This window comes from Hemitrygon akajei, chromosome 3, assembly GCF_048418815.1.
Source record: "Hemitrygon akajei chromosome 3, sHemAka1.3, whole genome shotgun sequence".
Taxonomy (NCBI): domain Eukaryota; kingdom Metazoa; phylum Chordata; class Chondrichthyes; order Myliobatiformes; family Dasyatidae; genus Hemitrygon; species Hemitrygon akajei.
This window is the reverse complement of record NC_133126.1, coordinates 43,299,170-43,323,601: the sequence shown is the minus strand read 5'-3', so window position 1 is coordinate 43,323,601 and position 24,432 is coordinate 43,299,170. Positions and strand designations below refer to the sequence as shown.

Below are 24,432 nucleotides of genomic sequence, written 5' to 3'. Positions count from 1 at the left end.
TTTGAGACGGTGATTTAGATGCATATCATATTTTTTTTTTACTGAGTTAAGTATTGTATGTAATTAGTTTTGCTACAGGAAGTGTATGGGACATTGGAAAAAAAGTTGAATTTCCCCATGGGGATGAATAAAGTATCTATCTATCTATCTATCAAAAAGCTAGTACAAATTTAAGATTACTTTTGTGTAATATACTGTAGATTGTCAACTTTTTCTTCCAATAATTGGGTACAGTTACAAGGAAATGTGCTGCAGTCCAGTGCTCAGCTATATTATCCACGTTATGAGCCTTTTTAACTATGAAGGAGGTGGAGATATAAATACACAGAATTTAAGAGATCCAGGTCTTACCACAGATCTATGGATGTGCATTAAGATACAGCACAGAATAAGCTGAGCCTAATCATGGGACAATTTACAATGACCAAATAACCTACCAACCTGTACATCTTTGGACTGTGGGAGGAAACTCACACAGTCATGGGGAGAATGTACAAACTCCTTACAGGCAACTGCAGGAATTATTATAATACAATGGGACACTAAGATTTCTCCCAAATCTATAATCAATCCATCTGGAATGCCAGAAACCAAGACCAACATTAATTCCCAACAGCCAGCAAACTTAGCTGAAATTTGGCATTCACCTTCTGATCTGTGTGACTCAGACATTATGGCCTTGCATCCTACTATCAACACTGCACTTGCACTGTAAATTCATACTTTATTCTGTATTCTCTTTATGCTTTACTACAGCTCAGCGCATGGGACAATAAAAAACCAATTTACTGGTACCACCATATATGACAGGGCTCAACATTTGCTTTTTTCAAAAATAATTAGTCAACTACTCTTACCCATTTTCAAACCTTCTGGTTTGCTGGAAATCCGAATAATATCACGATCATCAGACAATATGAAGATCTCATCTTCTACACAGGAAACAGATAGAATACTACTGAACCCTTCCAGTCCACCGATCAGAGCCTGTAAATGTCAAACATCAAATGTGAATTCTACTATGAATACTACTGAACCCTTCCAGTCCACCAATCAGAGCTTGTAAATGTCAAACATCAAAAAGGTAAAATCATTACTTAATTCAACCTGATTTTCAACACCTTAAGTCTTTGCATATGACAGATTTATTTTTCCTTCATGATCATTAACTTTCAATGAGTAATTAACAGTAATCACCAGCAAATGAATATAACATTTGAAGAGCAAAATTTATATCATATAGCATGAAGGTAATTCAAGTATTTTTCTCCCCAGTATTGGTTTCCATGGCTGATACATTAAAATAACGTAAATGAAACATTCAAAAACACCCACTGTGTCTCTAACTACTACTCAAAATGAAAATGGACCCAGATCCCAACATTAACAAGGGAGTGTCCCAATTTGGCAGAAAATTTTCAACTCTATAAGATTTAGAGAAATGCTCTCTATATGCATTTATAAACTCTCAAAACATTTACTCTAGTCATAATTAGAAATCATAGATCTGAGAATCCATTTTAAAATAATTTCTTCTGTCTTGAACTTCATATCCCATTATAACTTATCTTCATTTATAACAATCATTTCATAAATTATGCCTTTTCAATAGTAGTAGAAAAACTTAATCTGTAATGCTTTCCACAAGTGATGCTTTATTGCATACATTCACATTAGAATTTAAAATGGAATAACTTGCTTTCTTGAGGCAAATTTGGGTGGATAAGTCCTCAGAACCTGACAAGGAATCCCTTCAGACCTCATGGGAGGCTAATGCAGAAATTGCATGGGCTTAGACAGAAATATTTAAATTTCCTTAACCGCAGGTGATAGCTAAAGGACCGGAGGATAGCTAAAGTTGCTCCCCTGTTCAAGAAAGGCTTAAGAATAAGCTGAAAAATTATAGGCCAGTTAGCCTGACATCAGTAGTGGGTAAATTCCAAATGTTCAAGATTGTTTAATGTCAGTTTCTGTACACAATGTAAAGAAAGCAAAATAATTGTTTCTCTGGATCTGATGCAGTACAAAAAAAAGATAAAAATTAAATAAAAATACACAATTAATATAAATACATAAGATGACTTACATACATAGATTGAGTTTTTGTTCATAAAGTGGCAGTAGGAACAGGAGTGCTTGTACATGAGGTGGCTCTGACAGAAAATGAAGTAGTGTTGGGGTGGGGTGGGTTAGTGGGTAGAGACATTGATCAGCCTTATTGCTTGGGAAAAATAACTGTTTCTGAGCCTGGCAGTCCTAATGTGAATGGGATAAACAGTTCATGAGCAGGGTGGATAGGATTCTTTATGATGTTACTGGCCCTTTCCCAGCGCTTTACTGTCCTTGATGGCAGGTAGGCTGGTGCTGGGTTGGGTAGTTTTCACTACCCATTGAAGAACTTTCTGATCCACTGTTCCATGCCGTGAGGTGATGCAGCATGTTAGGATGCGCTCCGTTACAATGAGTACAGATGTGCTTTGTCCGGCTCTTTTCCGCCTCCTCAGATCGAGGAGTCTGTGAGCTTTCCTGATCCTGTAGGATGTGCTCCGAGGTACATCATGCGAGATGTGCACACCCAGGAGTTCGACAGCTCTGCTACCAGTACAAAGGGGTTCGAGTGTGTAAGAGGTAGGGTAGTAAGTATCTGGATAGACAGCACTTGATTAGGGGTAGCCAACACAGCCTTGTATGTGGTAGGTAGTGTCTAAATAATCTTACAGAGTTTTTCAAGGAGATTACCAATAAAGGTGATGATGGAAAGGCAGTGGACATTGTTGAAGACCTTACTAATGTCCACATAGACAATGTCCTGCATGGGCGGCCAGTCAAGGTGGCTCAATAATTGGCATTCAGGGTGAGGCAGTAAACTGAATTCAACATTGGCTTTGTGGGAGAAGCCAGAAAGTGGCTGCCTCTCTGACCGCAGGCCTGCAACTAATGGTGTGCCACAGGGATCGGAGCTGGGTCAATTGCTGCTTGTCATCTAGATCAATGATCTGGATGATAATGTGGTAAACTGGATCAGCAAATTTGTAGATGACACCAAGATTGGGGGTATAGTGGGCAGTGAGGAAGACTATCAAAGCTTGCAGTGGGATTTGGGCCAGCTGGAAAAATGGACTAAAAGATGGAAGATGGAATTTAATGCAGACAAATGTGAGGTGTTATACATATTGTGAGGGCAAACCAGGATAGGACTTGCACAATGAACAGTAGAGCATTGAGAAGTGCGGATGAACAGAAGGATCTAGGAGTACAAGTTCATTAATTCCTAAAAGTGGCAGCACAGGTAGATAGGGTCACGAAGAGGGCTTTTGGCACACTGTCTTTCATAAATCAGAGTACTGAGTATGTGTGTTGGGATGTGACATTGGAGATGTAGAAGACTTTGGTGACACAAAAATTGGCGCATCGTGTGCAGAACTGACAGTAAGTATACCAATAAGACTGAAGTAGTATAGAGGAAAAATTACATGGTGTTGCTGTGATTTGAGGGTTTTGAGTTATAAAGAAAGGTTGGTAGGTAACAATTTTTTCCCTGGAGCGGAGGGAATGAGGGGAGATTTCATAGAGGTATAAAAATTATGAGTATAGGTAAGGTAAACGTAAGCAGGTTTTTTCCACTGAAACTGGGTGACACTAGAACTAGACGCGAGGAACAAGCTGCTAGCTGCCAGACGAAGTGGTGGATACAGGTTTAGTTGCAACAGTTAAGAGAAGTTTAGATAAGGACATGGATGGGAGGGCTATGGAGAACAATGCAGGCATGTAATAATGGGCTGAAGGGCTCGTTTCTGTGGTGTAGTGCTCTGTGATAGGGCGAGTCCACAAAATGATACTAGCTTTGCCTTTTGCATACCTGGTTAACTGCATCAATCACATAAATACTAGTCTCATTCCAGCTCAGTATCCATCCGTCTTGTAAGCAGCATTTTAACAGGCCAAGATTTCTCTCAGTTGCTTTGACATCTTTAATTTTAGTTGTCAAACTTGCTCGTGGCAACAACTCAAATGGCTTCACACCACTGGCAAATACACCTTTTAGAATGAGTGTTGACTGCACTGTTCCTCGTGCATCTGATTTCCACAGTCGAAGTCCAGGTCTTGAAGCATACAAATTAACGTCAGTTTGTTTGCAGAGGCCTGGTATAAAACATGCTCCAAATTTTCCAGCACTGTAAGTGTGAGAAATTAAGAATATCTTAGTTGCTTTTTCTGCAATTATGCATTGAATTTGCAAATGTTGTAATGTACAAGTTCCCCTATTTTGTTTATAATTATTTTAATTCCGTTCCAAATTGAAGATATAGCACAATATCTGTAATTAAGAACAATACATTTGATAATAGAGGTATACACCTGCAGTTTATTGTGGCATTCATATCCTGAGCTAGAATTTCAATACCTCACATTCTTTACTTGCTTCATAACTTTGTTAGTCAGTTTTCAGTAAGCCAGTCAAACACCTTCAACAAAAAACAGTAGAATCCATTTCATGTAGCTTCAGAAAATGATAAAGCACCCCCCCCAGCACTTAACCAACTTACTTTTATCACCATATTCCACTAGTTCATTCAACATACTCCCCCGAGCTATGAATGTTGTTAGAATTCAGTAAAGTGACATGGTGCGGAAGGAATTCAGAAAAAAACTGCAATGATTTGGATTAGCAACTTGAGGGATAAGCTGCAACAGTATGGTATGATGAAAGGATAAATTAGTGTAATCTTTTCTTCCCTATACAAAGTGAAATTAGTTACACTGGAGAGAAAAGCTACACTACATATTTTTAAAAACTTTTAAAAAATTCAATAATACTGTTAATAAATTAGAGGATTTCTGACTAGACAATAGAACATTTGATAGCGGGGATGAATGATACTGGGGACGGAAAAAATGGCAGTGAAGCGTAGAATTTTGAAACAAAATGGAATTTTATTTATTTCGGTCAATACAAATATAACAAAAAGCATCATTTTCAACGATGATTTCATAAGACAAAATTAAATAATAAATAAGACAAAATTAAATAATAAAAATCTTTTAAAACAGACTGAAAGGTTGTAGGCTTAAGCTACAGCTTATTAGGCCTACTCCTCGTACTTGCACAACAACATATTTGGTGTCAATCATCACATCAAAACAAAAAATTTCATAATCTTTTAACACAAAATTCAATTCCAAGAATTGTTTATTTACATTACTCCCATTCATTTTAAATCATGTATTTTATATTTGTTCATTAAATCATTTTAAAATGATTTTTTAAACTTGTTAAGTGTGGTGCATGTTTTTAAATTCTCACAACAACTGTTCCATAGATTCACCCCTCTGACTGAAATACAATGATTTTTTTACATTTGTTCTTATCTTATGTTTTTGATGATTTGTTCCTCTCAAATCATCAACACGAGGAAATCTGCAGATGCTGGAAATTCAAGCAACACACACAAAATGCTGGTGGAACACAGCAGGCCAGGTAGCATCTATAGGGAGAAGCACTGTCGACGTTTCGGGCCGAGACCATTCATCAGGACTAACTGAAAGATAGTAAGAAGTGAAAGTGGGAGGGAGGGGGGGAAATCCAAAATGATAGGAGAAGACAGGAGGTGAAGGGATAAAGCTAAGAGCTAGAAAGTTGATTGGCAAAAGGGATACAGAGCTGGAGAGGGAAAGAATCATGGGACGGGAGGTCTAGGGAGAAAGAAAGGGGGAGGGGAGCACCAGAGGAAGATGGAGAACAGGCAAAAAGTGATTGTGAGAGGAGCAGAGAGAGGAGAAAAAAAGAAAAAAGGAAATAATAAATAAATAAGGGATGGGGTAAGAAGGGGAGGAGGGGCATTAACAGAAGTTAGAGAAATCAAAGTTCATGCCATCAGGTTGGAGGCTACCCAGACGGAATATAAGGTGCTGTTCCTCCAACCTGAACATTCCACCAGCATTTTGTGCGTGTTCCTCTCAAATCATGTTGACTTTCTCTCATTTTAAACAATCTTCGGATACTTTGTGGTAACTGCCCACTTTTGACTTTATACATAATTTGTATTATTTTAAAATCTACAAAATCTCTGAATTTTGAAGTGTTTTGCATGTACTATTGAGTGAGAATGACCGGAAAAAGAACCTGGACTTTGAGTAAATAAAATCAAGGTTACAATCTACAAACCAAGCTCAAAACAGGGTTGTTGACAGGACAAAACTTATCACTGAATGTGTATAGCGACTTTTAAGCTTTGAGTAGTTTATATTATTTAACAAGTTGAGGTTGCATGCCGTACATGGAATAGAAACCAAGGAAGGAATACGACTCTTGATATCGTTGAAAAAAACTGCTTGAAAAACAGTTTGAAAGTGATCAACTCAAAGCCAATCAGATTGGATTAATTTATTCAATTACAGATGAATCCAACCTGCATCACAAGTGTATGGGGGAAAAAAAAATCAGCATTTTCCAAGGATTTATTTGATAAGGAGATACAGTCCCAATGCAATTTGCACTATATGCTGGACAAACAGGATGACTGGGAAGATGAAGGTTTGAAATAAGAGCCTCAAAAGAGAATAAATAACATTTCAATTCTGTGTACGCTGTGGTGGCAGGAGGAAAGATGCAAGAATGCAGAACAATTACTAATGAGAATCTGGGAAATTTCAAAATAGACAATTTTAATATATGCTTGATCACTAATCTCAGTAGGTTCCAATGAAATGACTGAGAAAAAGGTGATTAAACAGCAGAATGCATTTAAGTGACTGTCCTCACAAATGAAAATCAGCAATTTCTTGCAATGCTATTGCAATTAGATCAAGATGTGCATACATTTTTACAGCATGTACACATTTTATGTTCAGGAAAGGTAGATTCAAAATGAATTATTGGGCAAGTGTCACCAGCAAAGATATCGGAAACATAAAATCTGACGCATTATTCATCTTTATCAGCGTATCAGAATCAGATTTAATCACTGGCATTTGTCAGGAAATTTGTAGTTTTACAGAGGCAGTACATAGCAATACATAGTAAGAAAAACAATATATTGCAGTATGTACAAAAATTAAATAGTGCAAAAAGAGAGCAAAAAAGCAATCTAAAAATGTGAGGTAGTGTTCAGGGGCTCATTATCCATTCAGAATTCTGATGACAGAAGGTAAAATATTCCTGAAACATTGAATGTTTGTCTTCCAGCTCCTGTACCTCCTCCTGATGGTAGCAATGAGAGGAGGGCATGTCCTGGGTAATGGAGGACCTTAATGATGGATGCCACATTTTTGAGGCATCACCTTTTGAAGGTGTCCTCGATGCTGGAGAGGCTAGTGCCCATGGTTGAGTTTACAATTTCCCGCAGCTTTTTCTACTCCTGTACAGTGACCCCTCCATACCAAACAGTGATGCAACCAGTAAGAATGCTCTCCATGGTACATCTGTAGAAACCTGAGAGTTTCTGGTAACATATCAAGTCTCTTAAAACTCCTAATGAAATATAGCCACTCTCATGCCTTCTTTGTAACTGCATCAATGTTAGACTCAGGATAGAACTTCAGAGATGGTGACACTCAGGAACTTGAAACTGCTCTTCCTTTCCACGCTGATCCCTCGATGAGGATTGATCTGTGTTCCTCAACTTCCTCTTCCTGAAGGCCACAATCTTTGGCCTTACTGATGATGAGTGCAAGGTCTACGTCAACGGTCTTTTTGAATGAGATGTGGAAGTCAGTGGCTGCAACTTGAGGTAAGGTTCACATCCACAGCAACTTGCTTATTGACACAATAGTTCTACAGCAGCTGCAATCTCACTAGCTCTCCACTTGGCCTTGGATCACTTGAACAATAGAAAAACCTACATCAGGCTGCTTTTTATTGATTACAGCTTTGTATTCAACACCATCATACACTCAGTTCTAATCAACAAGCTCCAAAACCTGGGCCTCTGTACCTCCTCGGCAACCGGATCCTTGACTTCTTCACTGGGACACCACAGTCAGTGCTGATTGAAAATAACATCTCTTCCTTACTGACAGTCAACACTGGCACACCTCAAGGGTGTGTGCTCAGCCCACTTCTTTACTCTCTCTACACCCACGACTGTGTGGCTAGCCTCTGCTCAAACGCCTTCTATAAATTAGCCGATGACACAGTTATAGTATGTTGAAAAGCCCATCAGCACCCATAACTATTCTCACATTTTACTGTCTCAGTTTCTAAATTTAAAATATACTGAAGTAAGGTTTTTTTGCGTTAATCTTTGAACATCATGCATCATCTCAAATCAAGAGAGGATCACCTGTTTTCAATGAATGCATTAGAGTAAATACCTCTTCTCTGTAAGGTCCAACATGATGGTAGATTTTTAACAGAGCAAGTCAAAATGAAGACCAAAAGAGCATTCAAGGCAAGTCGGGGAAATAATAATAGAGAAGCCCACATCTGGAGAAGGGCAAGATCATCTGACAGGCACTGAACATGCTTTGGAACTCAGTGCAGTCCATTGTGGAAAAAATATGCCTAGATCAGGTCACCCCTCTAAACTTAGTCGCCAGAGATCTACACTCACGACCCAAGTGTGCAGTCTGGGATCCACTAATATTGGTAGATTCAATAGAACTAATTTAAAATGATATTGCTTGCCTAAGTACACAAGTCTGTGACTGGATTTCAGGTGTAATAGTCCTAAGTAGGAATATTTGATGATTCCCATCAGAACTGCACATAAAGAATCATTACTTATTGGCACCATAATGATGTATGTCACAAAGTAAAGTCAGTCCTGAAGTTAGTTGCTTCTTTTGAAAGAAACTGGAATTATGAGTGAGTGTGAGGCTATACTTCCTGATGCAGTGAATTAAATTTTGTTTCAGGGCATACATAATGATACAAGAAGAGGAGACTGAACAGGACCTGAATAATTGGAACTGAATCTGTGATAATAACACTGTGGTGAAACTGCAGATCTAATGACACAGAAACTAATCAGCTGGTTCAGCACTGATTCTCCGTATTTTCCTGTACCCCTTTTACTTATTCTCTCTCCCTCACATTCCAAGAAATGAACCATCAGCAAATATTTGGGATGGTCAATGAAACCAGAGCAGCTAAAGGAAACCCACAATTCAAAGAAAACACATTAACTGTACAAAACCTGAAGTCTGGTCCAAAGCAGCAGTGCTAACTCGTGTCATCAAACCTCCCTTTAGCTCTGGCAACTTCGATTCTTCTACAGTTTAGTTTTTCCTCTGCATTTCTTTAATTTTGCCTTGCAGAATTGTTCCTGTACAATTTCCCAGAAGGAAGAGGCTGCTGCAAGGTGCATATTAAAGTCAGATGTATCAGTATTAGAGGAGTAAAGGGAATCAGAGAGGATTGAGAGAGAAGTTGGCCAAAGTTGTTTGGAAGGACACAATAGTAGTGATGACAGCAGAGCAGCAATGGCAGGAGCTTCTGGAAGCAATTCAGAAGACGCAGGATAGATACATCCTAAAAATGTATTCTAAGGACAGGATGACACAACTGTGGCTGATAAAGGAAGTCAAAGCCAACATTAATGCAAAAGCAAGGGCATACATTAGAGCAAAAATTAAGATTCAAAGATTTAAAGTACATTTATTAACAAAGTATGAATAAATTATACAACCTTGAGATTTGTCTGCTTAAAGGCAGCCCCAAAGCAAAAAAAAAATCAAAGGAACCCAACTAAAAAAAATAAAGACAATGCACAGAGAAAGAGAAAAAAAACCCACAAAATCATGCAAACAATAAGCAAGCAACAGCATTCCGAACCAAATTGAGTCCTTAGATCCAAATCCCTGGAGCGCAAGCTTGGAGTCAGTTCAATATATTAGCGGGGCAAATTGCCACAAAGTTTACAGACATGAAGCACCGCAGTTGGGTCAGTCTCATAGCCTCAGTGCGAAATCTGCCCAACCCTCGCCTCCAGTCGATCTGGACTGGCATTTAAGTTATTCAAAGAGCAAATTATGCCTTGCATTAGGACCAGTGTCATGCTACAGCGATATGCTCTGGGTTTACAACTCACTGCCCAGCCCAAAGTATTTCTTGATCTCTTCAAATGGGCTCCACACTTAGTGACTCAACCTCGCACCCGGGTTAGTTGGATGGACATTGAATCTCCTCTGCCTTGTCTTCTCCTCTCCAATCATTCACTTCAACTCCTTCTACGACCCCCATCTCGAACACATTATGCTTTGTAACGCACCAGGACAGCTCATCTTTACAATTAGCTTCGCCTTTGCTCATCTCTTCATTATTTACAGAGATAGTAATAGGGCACATGAAAATTGACATACGAATTTAGTAAGTATTTTGCATCAGTCTTCAATGCAGAGGACTCTTAATAGTACATCAGATATTTGAGAGTGTCAAGGGCAGGAGTGCGTGCAGTTGCTAATATTCAGGAGATGGTTCTTGGGAAACTGAAAGATTTGAAGGTAGATAAGTCACCTGGATCAGATGGACTACACCCCCGGTTTCTGAAGAGGCAGCTGAAGAGATTGGGGAGGCATTACTAATGATCTTTCAAGAATAGATCTTCGGAGGACTGGAAAATTGCAAATTCACTCCACTCTTCAAGAAGGAAGGGAAGCAAAATTAAGAAAATTATAGGCCAGTTAGCCTGAACTCAGTGGTTGGGAAGATGTTGGAGTTGATTGTTAAAGATGTAGTTTTGGAGTACTTACAGGCATGTGATAAAACAGGCCAAAATTAGCATGGTTTCCTTCAGGGAAATTCTTGCCTGACAAATCTATTGGAATTCTTCGAAGAAATAACAAGCAGAATAGACAAAGGAGAATCGGTGGAATTTGTATACTTGGATTTTCAGAAGGCCTTTGACAAGGTGCCGCACATGAGGCTGCTAAACAAGACAACAGCCCATAGTATTACAGGAAAGATACTAGCATAGGTAGAACACTGGCTGATTGGTAGGAGGCAAAGTGTGGGAATAAAGGATCTTTTTTGGATTGACTGCCGGTGACGAGTGGTCTTCCTCAAGGATCTGCATGGGAACGCTTCTTTTTACGTTGTATGTCAACGATCTGGATGATGAAATTCTTGGCTTTGTGGCCAAATTTACAGATAGTATCAAGTAAACAGAGACTTAGACAGATTAGGAGAATGGGCAAAAAGGTGGCAGATGGAATACAGTGTCAGGAAGTGGCTGGTCATGCACTTTGGTAGAAGGAATAGACTATTTTCTAAATGGGGAGACAATTCAAAAATCTGAGGTGCAAAGGGATTTGCAAGTTCTTGAGCAGGATTCCAAAATGGTTAATTTGAAGTTTGAGTTGATGGTTAGGAAAGTGAACGCAATGTTAGCATTCATTTAAAGAGGACTAGAATATAAAAGCAAGGATGTAATGTTGAAAATTTATAAAACACTGATGAGGCTTCATTTGGGAGTATTGTGAGCAGTTTTGGGCCCCTTATTTTAGAAAGGATGTCCTGACATTGGAGAGGGTTCAGAAGAGGTTCTTGAGAATGATTTCAGGAATGAAAGGGTTATCACATGAGCAGTGATTGAAGACTCTGAGCCTGTAGTTGCTGGAATTTAGAAAAACAAGTGGGGTAAATCACATTGAAACCTATCAAATGTTGAAAGGCCTAGATAAAGTGGATATGAAGAGGCTGCTTCCTCTGATGGGGGAATCTCAAACCAAAGGGCACAGCCTCCAAATAGAGAGACGTCCATTTGAACAGAGATTAGGAGGAATATCTTAAGCCAGAGAATGGTAAACCTGTGGAATTTGTTGCCATAGACAACTGTGGAATCCAGGTCACATGGGTGCATTCGAGGCAGAGGTTCTTATTAGTCAGGGCACAGAGTTATGGGGAGGAGGCAGGAGAATGAGGTTGAGAAGGAAATAAACCAGCCATCCTGAAATGGTGGAGCAGACTTGATGGGCCAAATGGCCTAATTCTGTTCCTATGTCCTATGCTCTATCTTCATGGGCAGCAGCATCCTTAGTGTGTAATAAATATTAGATATGGCAAAGTTATTTCCCATGGTGAGGGAGTCTAGGACAAGAGGGCGCAATTTCAGGATTGAAGGACATCTATTTAGAACAGAGATGCAGAGAAATTCATTTAATCAGAGGGCGGCAAATCTGTGGAATTTGTTGCCACAAGCAGCTGTGGAGGCCAAGTCATTGGGTGCATTTAAGGCAGAGATAGATAGGCTCTTGATTAGCCAGGGCATCAAAGGGTATGGGGAGAAAGTAGGGGAGAGGGGATGACTGGAAGAATTGGGTCAGCCCATGACTGAATAGCAGAGCAGACTCGATGGGCCGAATGGTCTACTTCTGCTCCTATATTGTATAGTCTTATTAAAAGGTTGTCAAAGTCCGAGTGGTATTACAACCAAACCCAGTCCTCTTGCCACAATTTCTGAAGATGCACCATCACAATAAGATAGGCCTAAGTAAAGCAACCAGCATAATCAAAGACTCAATCCCCCCTAGACATTCTCTCTTCGCCCATCAGGAGCAAGTTACAAGATCCTGAAAGCTCTTACCACCAGAATCAAGGAGAGCTTGTTACAAGACTGTTGAATGGTCCTCTAGTACAGAAACATTCATAACTTCACTATCTGCCTTGTTTTGGCCTTGCACCTTATTGTCTATGTGCAATGCACTTCCTTTGTTATTGTAACACTTTATTCTGCATTTTGGTATTGTTTTTCTTGTTCTACCTCCATGTTTTGTTGTAATGAAATGATCTGTATTAACAAAGCATAACAATTTTTTCCACAGTACTTCAATGTATGTGACAATAATAAACCAATTTACAATATACCCTGCTGTGATCAGCAAAGTATAGGTACCTAGGATTTTGAATTAAAGGTGTAATACATTGGCAATTAAGCAGGCAAAGCAGCTTAGGCTATTACTTCAAAGTATTTGCAAAAGTTTTATATTAGGCTGCGTCCACACTACACTGGATAAATCCATAACTGAAGCATTTTCTCTTCGTTTTTACCCTCTATCCACACTAAAACGGTGTTTTCATCCCCCAAAACCGGAGCTTTTCAGAAACGCTTTCCAGGGTGTGTAATTTTGAAAATATCGCTTGGGCAGATCAAGGTGGACGGGGTAACTGGAGAAATCTGAAAATCTGAAAATCTGAAAATCAGAGCGCCATTTCATTGTTTTCTTGAATGCAACCTAACAATTTCAGAACAGACGGCAACGAGGCTGCAGCCAGAAGAGTTAGAAATGTACTCAAATACTTTGACCCATAACTTACTGAATAAATAAGTATACTCACTTTGCCCTGTTTTCTGTCCTTGCTTGTAAATAGGTTTACCTATTTATGCAAATACTTCTCTAACAATAGATGTGTAAACAGCCTAATGTAACATTTTATGGAAATACAAGATAACACTGATGCAGGCATGTTTTACACATTTAACAAAGGTGCTTTATTAATGCAACAGAGTTTTTCAATGTTCGTCGTCAGCCGGTTCATACTGTCCCTGAACTCCGTCGATTGCCTCCATACACTCCAGTATTTGTTTTTTTTTTACTTTTAATTCCTCCTGCGCGAGAGCCAACAGCTGTCCGTCGTTTTAAGTTTTTCTCGTCTGTAACTGAACAAACACGCACCAAGTCTTTCATGGCGAGATTCGACACCAAACGTGTCGCTTGTTTTCGGTAGATGTGTCCTGCACATGTGCAGTAAGAGATTCACTGAAATCTCCGTTTCAATGTGGACAGAGATATTTTTAAAAACACTTAGTGTGGACGCTTATTGTTTTTACGCCAAACCGATGTTTTCAAAATTATCCGGTCTAGTGTGGATGTAGCCTTAGTCACAGAGTCATGAGTATGGAACAAGGCCCCTTTGTTCACCCGTTGCATTACAACAAACAGCCATTTACACCATTCCAGTTTATTCTCTCCATATTCCTATCAACTGCCTACACAGCAGTGAAATTTACAGTGGCCAGTTAACCTACTACCTCTATGTGTTTGGGATGTTGGATGAAAATCAGGCAATCATATGTACAAATAGATTGCACCAGCACTCAAGACTGAAGCCAGGTAACCGGAACTGCAAGGCAACAATTCTACAAACTGCACCACTGTGATATAGACAGGATCACACCTATGGGTACAGCGTATGATCATCAACTTGGATGCCTCAAACAATTATACTCAATAAAAGTTTAATTATTTAAAACTCTGCACACTTACATTTTCCTTGGCTGGCTTCCAACCTGCTTGATAACATTTTGCTCAGTATAAATGAGAATAGAGCGCAGGCAAGTTGAAACAAGAAGTATTTTCTGAGTGTAGTCCAACTGTACAATAGAAGATGCATCTTCTAGTATCACACTAGGACTACAAACACCCTAGAGGAAAACCAAATACAACAATTAAATTATACATGACACATAGTTAGTATTAGGAACTAAATGTTATATATGCACTAGTACATTTAAGCAAGGAGAGTTACACAATTGAAATTGGGGGGGGGGGGTGCAAATCAGCCACACTGACTGTGGCTCAAAATGAATAATGAGCAAGTTAAGATATTCATATATTAAAATAGCACAAAAATCATTAAGGCAAGATCAGAGTTATCGTGAAACTTCAATTCAGATTATAATGATTATCAGATGATGAATAGCAGATCTTGGATTAACCTTTTACATGTTAGTTATCATTTATTGAATCTTATACATAGTTTAACAAAACTATATATAAAAAATGCATATTGCACTGATTTACCCTTGTCTAATCTATCTCCCCACCCTATCCAATGACTGTACTTGAAGACTTTTGTATCTGCCTAGCATAGTTATATGTCAGAATAATCAATAACTTCAAATTTCTTATGTAAATCAGGAATTACCAGTCACTCAATCACAAATTAAATAAATTACTTAGGAACTTGTGAAACAAAGTCACTGAACCTGCTTGTGGCAAACTTTTGACATTTTGTTACAATGATTAATCTTTGCTGTGGAATTGTACAGGATGAAATGAGTTTTCTATCTTCAGACCAAAATACATCATGTATTGCTCATGTAGTAGTACAGGACTGCCAGTCAACCCCCAGCTTTTTCAAAATGCTATTAGATTATATCTGATATGTATTTCAATTTATACCCCTGAAGCTTTCAGTAACAAGGTCTAGTTTAACTAGCAGTTTTTTTGTCTGAAAGGATGGCAATGGAGGAAAACAAAAAATTCCAGATTTCAATCACCCCTCATGTGAAAAAAGTTGATCTGAATTAACTTCTGAAAGTCCTCTCCCAATTTTAAAATAATGCTCCCCTGTGCCAAATTCTTCCACCAGAAAAAAAATCCTCTGCAAATCCATTGAATCTCTTTCATTACCATAATTACTTGATAATTTTCTGAACTCAAATTTTTGCAAAACATTCCTTTCCATTGCTGTTGATGTCTAATTTAGATAAGAGTCAGAGTTGTACAGTGCAGATGATGTTTCATCTCATCAAAACCACACTGACCATTTCTATCCATCTATACAAATCCTGTTTGCTTGTAATAGGACTATCTGCTTCTATGCCTTGTCTATTTAAATGCCTATCTTAATTGTGTTGAGAATTCTAACTTCTAGAGGCATCTTATTTCAAAAGAGGTGTTGATGTAAACAGCTGCAATTATCAAACATTTAAAAAATAAATCTAGAAGTTCACAATGTATTCTGTTAGGATTCATTACCTGATCCAGGTCCACAGCAGCATAAACAACTTTACCCTGATCGTCCCCAGAGAACAGTTTCATTCCATTGCTGCTCCAGGCTAGTGCTGTAATACTACCTTTATGGATGCCCACAACATCAAATCGACGCAACTGTGGAGAAAAATTATCTGGTAAATATGAATCAAAAACAGAAGTCTTAGAGACAAACAACATAGAGACAGGCCCTTTGGTCCAAGCCATCTAAGATTCCTATCTATGCTAGTCCTAGCTGCCAGACTTGGCACATATCCCTCTAAACTAGGGGTTCCCAACCTTTATTATGCCATGGACGAATACCACTAGGCAAGGAGTCTGTGGACTCCAGGTTGGAAAACCCTGCTCTAAACCCTTCCTAATCAATTATCTGTCCAAGTACTTTTTAAAGTTTGCAAAACAGAAGCACAAGAACTGCTGAACCCTGAATAAAACCTTTAAAATACAGATACTCAGTTTTCTGCCTGCAGCAAATGCATCTTTTGCGGATCTGCCAACAGCAACCACCTGATTGAAGCGAACCCAATCTCCAGTGGAAAGGAGCCTTGTAGATGCAAGTGGTACGTACACGACGCTGGAAGAACTCAGCAGGTCAGGCAGCATCCGTGAGAAAAGAGTAGCCAACATTTCGGGCCAAGACCCTTCATCAGGAATGGGGGGGGAAGAGAGGGCCGAAGCCCAGTAATAAAGATGGGGAGGGGGAAGGGCTGGAGGCGCCAGGTGGAGAACCAATCAGAGGAAGGATAAAGGGGGGAGGGGATAAGCATGAAAGAACTGTAGAGATAAAGAAGCAGAAAGTCGAAAGGGGAGAGAGGCAGAGAGGGACCTAGGATAGGGGAAGGGGGAGGGGGAAGGAATTACCAGACATTGGAGAATTCATTGTTCATACCACCAGGCTGGAGGCTACCCAGACGGCTACCCAGGCTCCTCCAACCTGAGTTTGGCCTCATCATGGCAGTAGAGGAGGCCATGTATGGACATATCTAGATGGGAATGAGAGGCAGAGTTGAAGTGGGTGGCAACCGGGAGGTCCTGTCTATTGTGACGGACGGAGCGGAGGTGCTCGATGAAGCAGTCCCCCAATCTGCGTCGGGTCTCGCCGATGTAGAGGAGCTGCCTGACCTGCTGAGTTCTTCCAGCGTTGTGTATGTATTCTTTGATCCACAGCATCTGCAGTTGTATTTTTGTGTTTAGATGCAAGTGGTATCAGGCTGGGGAGGGTCAGTATTGGCTTGCTAACAAAACAACCCAAAGAACACACTATGCCCAGCTCAACCAGGTCTCTGGCTTGGTTAGCTATCACACTTGAAACATACAAAAGTATTGAAAAAAATAACGACAACATTTAGCAGAGTAACAAAGTAAATAAGTTTTTCTTCTTTTCATTCATATAGATAAAGACTTTGTCCCTGGACCAGGTGTAATTGGCACAGGTACTGAAGGGATGATTTTCCCTGTATTAAGTGCTAAAAAATCTACAACTTTACCCTCTACAGCTGTACTCGATGGGGTGTTCAAAGGAAAATTGGGAAAAGGTTGGCAAAAAACAGTTTATTAAGTGTATTTCTACAAAAAAAAAATTCTGAACTTGGTGGCATTTTCCTTGAAAAATTAAGAGGGGGAGATTAATTCCTGAAGAGAGAGGAGTTAAATTTAAACACTCATATGATAGGAATTAACTTTTGAGATTAGTCAGGGAGTCAAATGCTCTACAACTAACAAACGCTCTACTCCCTCTACACCCACGACTCAGTGGCTAGCCAAAGCACAAATCGTCTATAAATTTGCCGATGACATAACTATTCTTGGCAGATTTCAGATGGTGACAACGAGGTGCACAGGAGCAAGATAGATCAGCTGATTGAATGGTGTAGCAACAACCACCATGCACTCAACGTCAGTCACACCAAGGAATTGATTGTGGACTTCAGGAAGAGGAAGTTGAGAGAATACACACCAGTCTTCATCGAGGGATCAGCAATGGAAGGAGTGAGCAGTTTCAAGTTCCTGGGTGTCAACATCCCTGAAGATCTATTCTGGGTCCAACATATTGATACAATTACAAAGAAAGCATGACAGCAACTATATTTCATTAGGAGCTTCAGGAGACTTGGTATGTCACAATAGACTCTTCCAAATTTCTATAGATCTAACATGGAGAGCATTTTAACTAGTTGAACCCGTGTCTGGTATGGAGGAGCCACTGGACAGAGTTGGAAAAAGCTGCAGAAAGTTGCAAACTCAAGTCAACCTCATCATGGGCACTAGTTTCCCCCAGCACAAAGGACACTTTCAAAAGTATGGCATCCATCATTAAGGACCACCCAGTGCATCTTCTCTTTTCATCAAGGAAGAGATACAGAAACCTGAAGACACACACTCATCATTTCAGAAACACCTTCCTTCCCTCCATCATCAGATGTCTGAATGGACGATGAAGTCATGAACACTACCTTACTAATTTTTTGCTCTCTTTCTGCACTATTTATTTATTTATTTATTTATTACATTTAGTTTTTTTTAAAGAAATTACGTGCTGCAATGTACTGCTAATACAAAAGAACAAATTGCACACCGTACGCCAGTGACATTAAACCTGGAATGTGTTTTAACCTGACACTGAGTATATCAGTGTCTCTATGTAGGAGACATCCCAGCTACCCCCAGAAAGAGGTACCTCAACTGTAGTTACTGCAAAAGGCTTTCCTCACAGAAGGGATATTTAAATACTGTTCACAAAATCATCTCCAAAGCTTGCTAGAGTTAAATTTGAACTCAGTGTATAAACTTCCTTCTTGTGGTAAAGACCACTTGAGAATCGCACTTGCAGCTCTCTACCACAGGACTCTTCTATTGCGGAACTCAGAGAGCCATAATGAAAAACAGCACAAATCTCATGAATAGCAGATGTCTTGTGCCTGCAACTACACAAGAGTTGAGGGAGGAAGATGGTGGGGATGGAAAAGAGGGGTATCAAGAGAGGGGTCTGGCTTGCAAGAATACACTTTTGTCGTACAATACAAAGGAAGGCTGAGCTTCCATGAAATGTATGAGCACTAATATGCAAAGCAACACAACTAGTGATGGGAAAGATATGCTGTAAAACTGGAAGCAGTCCTTCTCAGTGAATGTCAAAGTTTCAATAACTGCATCTGAATAACCTTCCAAAGGGACCTCATTATAATCACATTATCATGCACAAGGCATCTACGTCTTACTTTACAACTTATTTTGCCAAATAAATGCAGCAATTTTGTCTGAAATAAAGGCTTCAGCTCTTCGCTCTACTTTGCTTGTTGCAAATGCTGGGCATAATTAACTGCACAGCCGTGGCAAAAGAAAAAAAAGTGCATTTCCTGTTTATCTTGGACACATCACATACTGAAGGTTTTTGATCTCACTGAGATGCAGCCAACGAGCAACTACAGGAAGATACTTCTGCAGATATCACTATAATAGATCTACAGCAGATACCACTGCACTTGCTCTCCACTCAGCCTTGGATCACCTGGACAATAGCAATACCTACATCAGCCTGCTATTTATTGACTATAGCTCAGTGTTCAACATAATCATCCCAACAGTTCTATTGACAAGCACCAAAACCTGGGCTTCTGTACCCTCCTCGGCAACTGGACCCTTGACTTCGTCAGTGGGAAACCACAGTCTGTGTAGATTAGAAATAACATCTCCTCCTCACTGACAATTAACACCGGCACATCTCAAGGCCATGTGCTTAGTCCACTGCTCTACTCTCTCTACCCCCACAATTGCGTGGGTAGGCACAGCTCAAACATTATGATTAAGAACTCCCATCACCCGGGACATGCTCTGCTCACACTAATACTGTCAAGACGGTAGTATATCACCTGAAGACACACACTCAACATTTCAGGAACAGCTTCTTCTTCTCCACCACCAGGTTTCTGAATGGACAATGAACCCACAAACACTACCTTGGTATTTTCCCCTCTTTCTTTGCACTACTTATTTAATTTATTTTTTTAATATACACTTTGTATTGTAATTTATGGTTTTTATTATTATGCATTGCAATGTACCACTGCTGCCAAACAACAACAAATTCCACAATATATGCCAGTGATGTGAAACCAGATTCTGATACAAGTACAAAGTTGCAGGGCAACTGTCATGAAACTTTTCTGGTGGCTAGTCCACACCCAACAGCTGACTGCAGAGAAACAAGTGATACACCTTTAAAACTTGACAATGACACTATGAGAAGCACAAGTATGCTCAAGGCATCATTACAAAAGCAAAGGCAGGATTTCCTGATAAGCAAGCAATCCACAGGTTTAGCAAATGCTTCAGGTGCCTGGACGGATCTGATATCTTTTATTATGCACCAGCCAGGGACTTACACATGATAGAGGACTCCTGCATACTGTGCAACAGTGATAACTAAAGGCATGTCTGAGGAACAAACGGTCTTTAGTTGGACCAGAAGGACAAAAAGCCAATATTTATCTAGATTTCATCAGCCCATCCATCTGATAAGTAGATGCCACCTCCTTGCATTTCAAACTCTCAGTAACACACAAGCAGATAGTATGGCTGCCTTCCTCTTTCTATTATTCAATATGTCTTAGGAGAAATATTGAGAAATGCAAGTATACCTTCTACTTTATGCCCATTTCACCAGAATCCCATTTGTGGCTTTTACTGTTGCTGGCTGATGATAAGCTTGCCAAAATTCATGTGCCTTATGCAGTATCACCTTGCAATAGTTTGGTAGAACACTGAACAACCAACAATGAGTATCACACTAAAGCGTTGGATGACACAAAATTTATGGTGTAGTGGACAGTGAAAGCGTCTGTCCAGGATTACAACAGGTTCTGGATCAAATGCGAAAGAGGTCAAAAAAGTCAGACAGAATTTAACTTAGATATGTAAAGTGATGCATTTGGGGAAATGAAACCAAGGCAGGATATACATTGTGAACAGCAGGGCCTGGGGAGTGCTGTAGAACTGTGAGACCTTGGGATATAATTTCACAGTTCCCCTGAATGCAGCAACTTAGTGATTAGTGAAGACCACATTGGAATGTGGGCCTTCAAAGATCAGGGCAATGAGTACAAGTATGTCATGTTTACAGCTGTATGAGTACAAGATGGATGAGGGTGTAGAAAAGACTCATGAGGACATTGCCAGGACAGGAATGTCTGAGTTGAGAGGGAAGGATATGCTGAGACTATTTTCCCTAGAGTGCCAGAAGCTCTGGGTTGAGTTATAGAGATTCATAAAATCATTCAGTCCAACCCAAAGAAGGGAAGTCAAAAACTGGAGGGTATAGGTTTAAAATGAGAGGGCAAAGATCTCGAGTCATAGAAAAGTACAACACAGAAACAGGCCTTTTGGCCCATCTAGTCCATGCCAAAACTATTTAAACTGCCTACTCCCATTGACCTGCACTAGTACCATAATCCTCCATACCCCTATCACCCTTGTACCTATCCAAAATTCACTTAAGCATTGAAATTGAGCTTGTGTGGCACTTATGCTGGCAGCTTCTTCACAACCCTCTGAGTGAAGAAGTTTCCTCTCATGTTTGGGCTCCCATTTAAAGTGGACCCAAAAGACAACCTTGGTCTCCCTGGCCCATTCCACAGAAGGTTGTGTAAGCAGCATTTTAGGAAAGGACATTGTTCACATGACTGGTTTACTGGAGGCCCTTTGTCAGTGTGCTTGGGATTCATTAATAACTGAACAGTCAAAAGCCAAAGGTTTTAACATCACATCTGAATAACTAACACCACAGTACATCTCCCCTCATGAAGGAGAGGTTGAATCCTCAACTTAGTAACTTATTGGGGGAGGAAAGACGAGGGCACAAATCGTCTAAAAGACTAAAACAAACTTATTCGTAAGGCCAGTGATGTTGTGGGGGTGGAACTGGACTCTCTGATGGTGGTGTCTGAAAAGAGGATGCTGTCCAAGTTGTATGCCATCTTGGACAATGACTCCCATCCACTCCATAATGTACTGGTTAGGCACAGGAGTACATTTAGCCAGAGACTCATTCCACCGAGATGCAACACTGAGCATCATAGGAAGTCATTTCTACCTGTGGCCACCAAACTTTACAACTCCTCCCTCGGAGTGTCAGACACCCTGAGCCAATAGGCTGGTCCTGGACTTATTTTTCCACTTGGCATAATTTACTTATTATTATTTAATTATTTATGGTTTTATATTGCTATATTTCTTCACTATTCTTGGTGGTGCGGCTGTAACGAAACCTAATTTCCCTCGGGATCAATAAAGTATATCTGTCTGTCTGTAAATCAGATCACTTATTTCTTATTAACACTCCAATTGCAAAAAGCCTGGAGGTGAAGAAACAAGTCCATTTTAGCTGTAGTGCCTAATGTGAAGAGACCACCAGAAGAATTAAAAGACAAGGAAATTGGAAGAAAATCCACTAAAACAGTCAAGAAACATACTTTCCCCAATTTAATCTGGGCATCTCATCCAAAAAGAGAGGAATAAGACAAAGAGTGATTGTGTTAGAGGATCTTATTAGAGATGCATACAAGTGTTTCTGTGGCTGCAAAAAAAAGACTCCTAATGTTTCACAGTCTAACTATGTTTCAGAGCACCTACAGGAACTCAAAGGGCAAGGGTGAATATCTAGTGGTTCAGATAGATATTGGTACCGATGATATAGGGAGAAGAAAGGATGAAGTCCTGAAACCTAGTTTAAAGAGCAGGACCTCAAAGACTGTAAGCTCTGGTTATTTTGGTACCACAGACTAGACTTTATGTTCCTAGATCACTGGGACAATTTCAGGAAAGTGGGACTGGAGGGACAGATTGCGCCTGATGACCAGCATCCTAGTGGTGGGGTTTGCTTGTGCTACTGGGGAAAGTTTAAATTGAGTTGGCAGGACAATGGGGCTCAAAGTAAATATTCAGACTATCCTAGCTTTTTCTCCTCTTGGTGATTGCATCCAGTAAGCAAAATAAGCAGGTAAATTCACATGCTGAGAATTCAAAACTAAACTACAGCCATTTTAGTATAAGGAATCTAACTCACATAGTAGAGGAACTTTAATTAACACATGGGACTATAACAATTTTGCAATCACTCAAGCATGATTGAAAACTGAGCATGACTAGCAACTTAGTATCCCAGAATTGACAGAGGGGTATGTAAAAGGCAAGTGACATTGCGCTGTTATTCAAGGAGTGCATGATTCAGTATTAAGAGAGGGTTTGCTAAAAGGCTCCTCAATGAGCTATATGACTAGAAAAACAAAGGTGTTCTCATTTTGCTGCAGAAGCATTGTAGATCACCTAACAGAAAAGACAAGGTAGGGGAACATATGAAGTTAAATAACAGAGACATGATAAAATAGGGTTGTAGTCATATTTCCCAAATATTATCAAGAATTGCTTTGGTGCAAAATGCTCAGAAGCAGCAAAATTTGATCCAAAATTGACCTGGCAATAAGAGACAGAGGCCGGGGACAGAGGCTGCTTTTGTGATTGATGATGAGTGTCAGGGAGTGCAGGAAACTTTGCTGTTTGTAATATATGTGAATGACTTGGAAGTGGCTGTGGGGGGCATGATTGGTAAGACCAGTGGAGTATCTGACAATGTAAGACAGACTTAGGTTCTAGGGTCATACTTATGTGATGGACTGAGAGAAGGAATATGGTCTTTAACCCTGATGAATGTGAGGTGAAGTATTTGGGAGAACTAATATGGCTAGGTCATACACAAAGAATGGTGGGGCCCTGGGGAGTATGAAGGAACAGAGGAACCCCAGTATGCCAGTCCAAAGATCTTTGGAGTGACTATACTGATGGGTAATGTGCATGGATCAATGACCTGCATTAGACAGGGCAGGAATACAACAGCATGAAACTTATGCTCCAATTTTATAAAACACTGGTGTCAAGCTCAGCCGGGATATCAAATTCCACACTCTAGGATAGAATTGATAGTGCTGGAGACAGCCAGGATGTTGTCTGGATGGAACAGGAGGATGGTGAATCTGTGGAATTCATTGCTACAGACAGCTGTGGAGAGCAAGTCACTAGGTATATCTAAAGCTGAGGTTGATAGGTTCTTGATTAGTAAGGACATCACAGGTTATAAGGAGAAGCAGGAGAATGGGGGGGGGGGGGGGGGGGGGGGAAACAGCCGTGATCGGATGGTGTAGGAGGCTCGATGGATCAAATTGCCCAATTCGGCTCCTATGTCTATGTTAGTTATGAGGAGAGAATAGAGAGGTTAGGTTTGTTTTCCCTGGAGGAGGAGATTAAGAAGGGATTTAATTGAGCTATTTAAAATGGTGAGTGGTATTGATGGAATAGACTGCAGGAAACATTTTCCCCTTATCTGAGGGAAATAAAACTAGAGTTATTCTATAAATATATAGGCATAGATTTAGGGAGAGGGGTAAAAGATATAGAGGGAATCTGAGGCCAGCCTTTATCACCCAGAGAATGGCGAGTCCCGGTCTGAGTGCACTGGTGGAAGGAAAGTCTCTGAGAGCATTTAAGAAATGTCAAACACTTTAATCACATAGGCAGAAAAGACTAAGGGCTAAGAGCTGAAAAGTGTGATTAATGTGGATGGGTACTCACTGGCTAGAGTGGAGATGATGGGACGAATGTCTTGTTTTCAAGCGGTATGGCTCTAGGACCATTAGGGTTACAGATTTCACAAACAGCATTAAACTG

The 24,432-nt window shown here is 40.0% G+C and overlaps 1 protein-coding gene across 3 annotated transcripts in view; it reads right to left on the bottom strand.

Annotated features, from left to right (window-relative positions):
- Positions 1–24,432, bottom strand: part of tecpr2 (tectonin beta-propeller repeat containing 2) — a 114,645-nt gene that overhangs the window by 77,299 nt on the left and 12,914 nt on the right. For all 3 annotated transcript variants that reach the window (XM_073039707.1, XM_073039708.1, XM_073039709.1), the window contains 4 exons: positions 15,703–15,834; positions 14,206–14,363; positions 3,860–4,175; positions 858–987 (listed from right to left, as the gene is read on the bottom strand). In XM_073039707.1, coding sequence (XP_072895808.1) covers positions 858–987; positions 3,860–4,175; positions 14,206–14,363; positions 15,703–15,834 — 736 coding nt within the window. The remainder of the gene's footprint in view (positions 1–857; positions 988–3,859; positions 4,176–14,205; positions 14,364–15,702; positions 15,835–24,432) is intronic.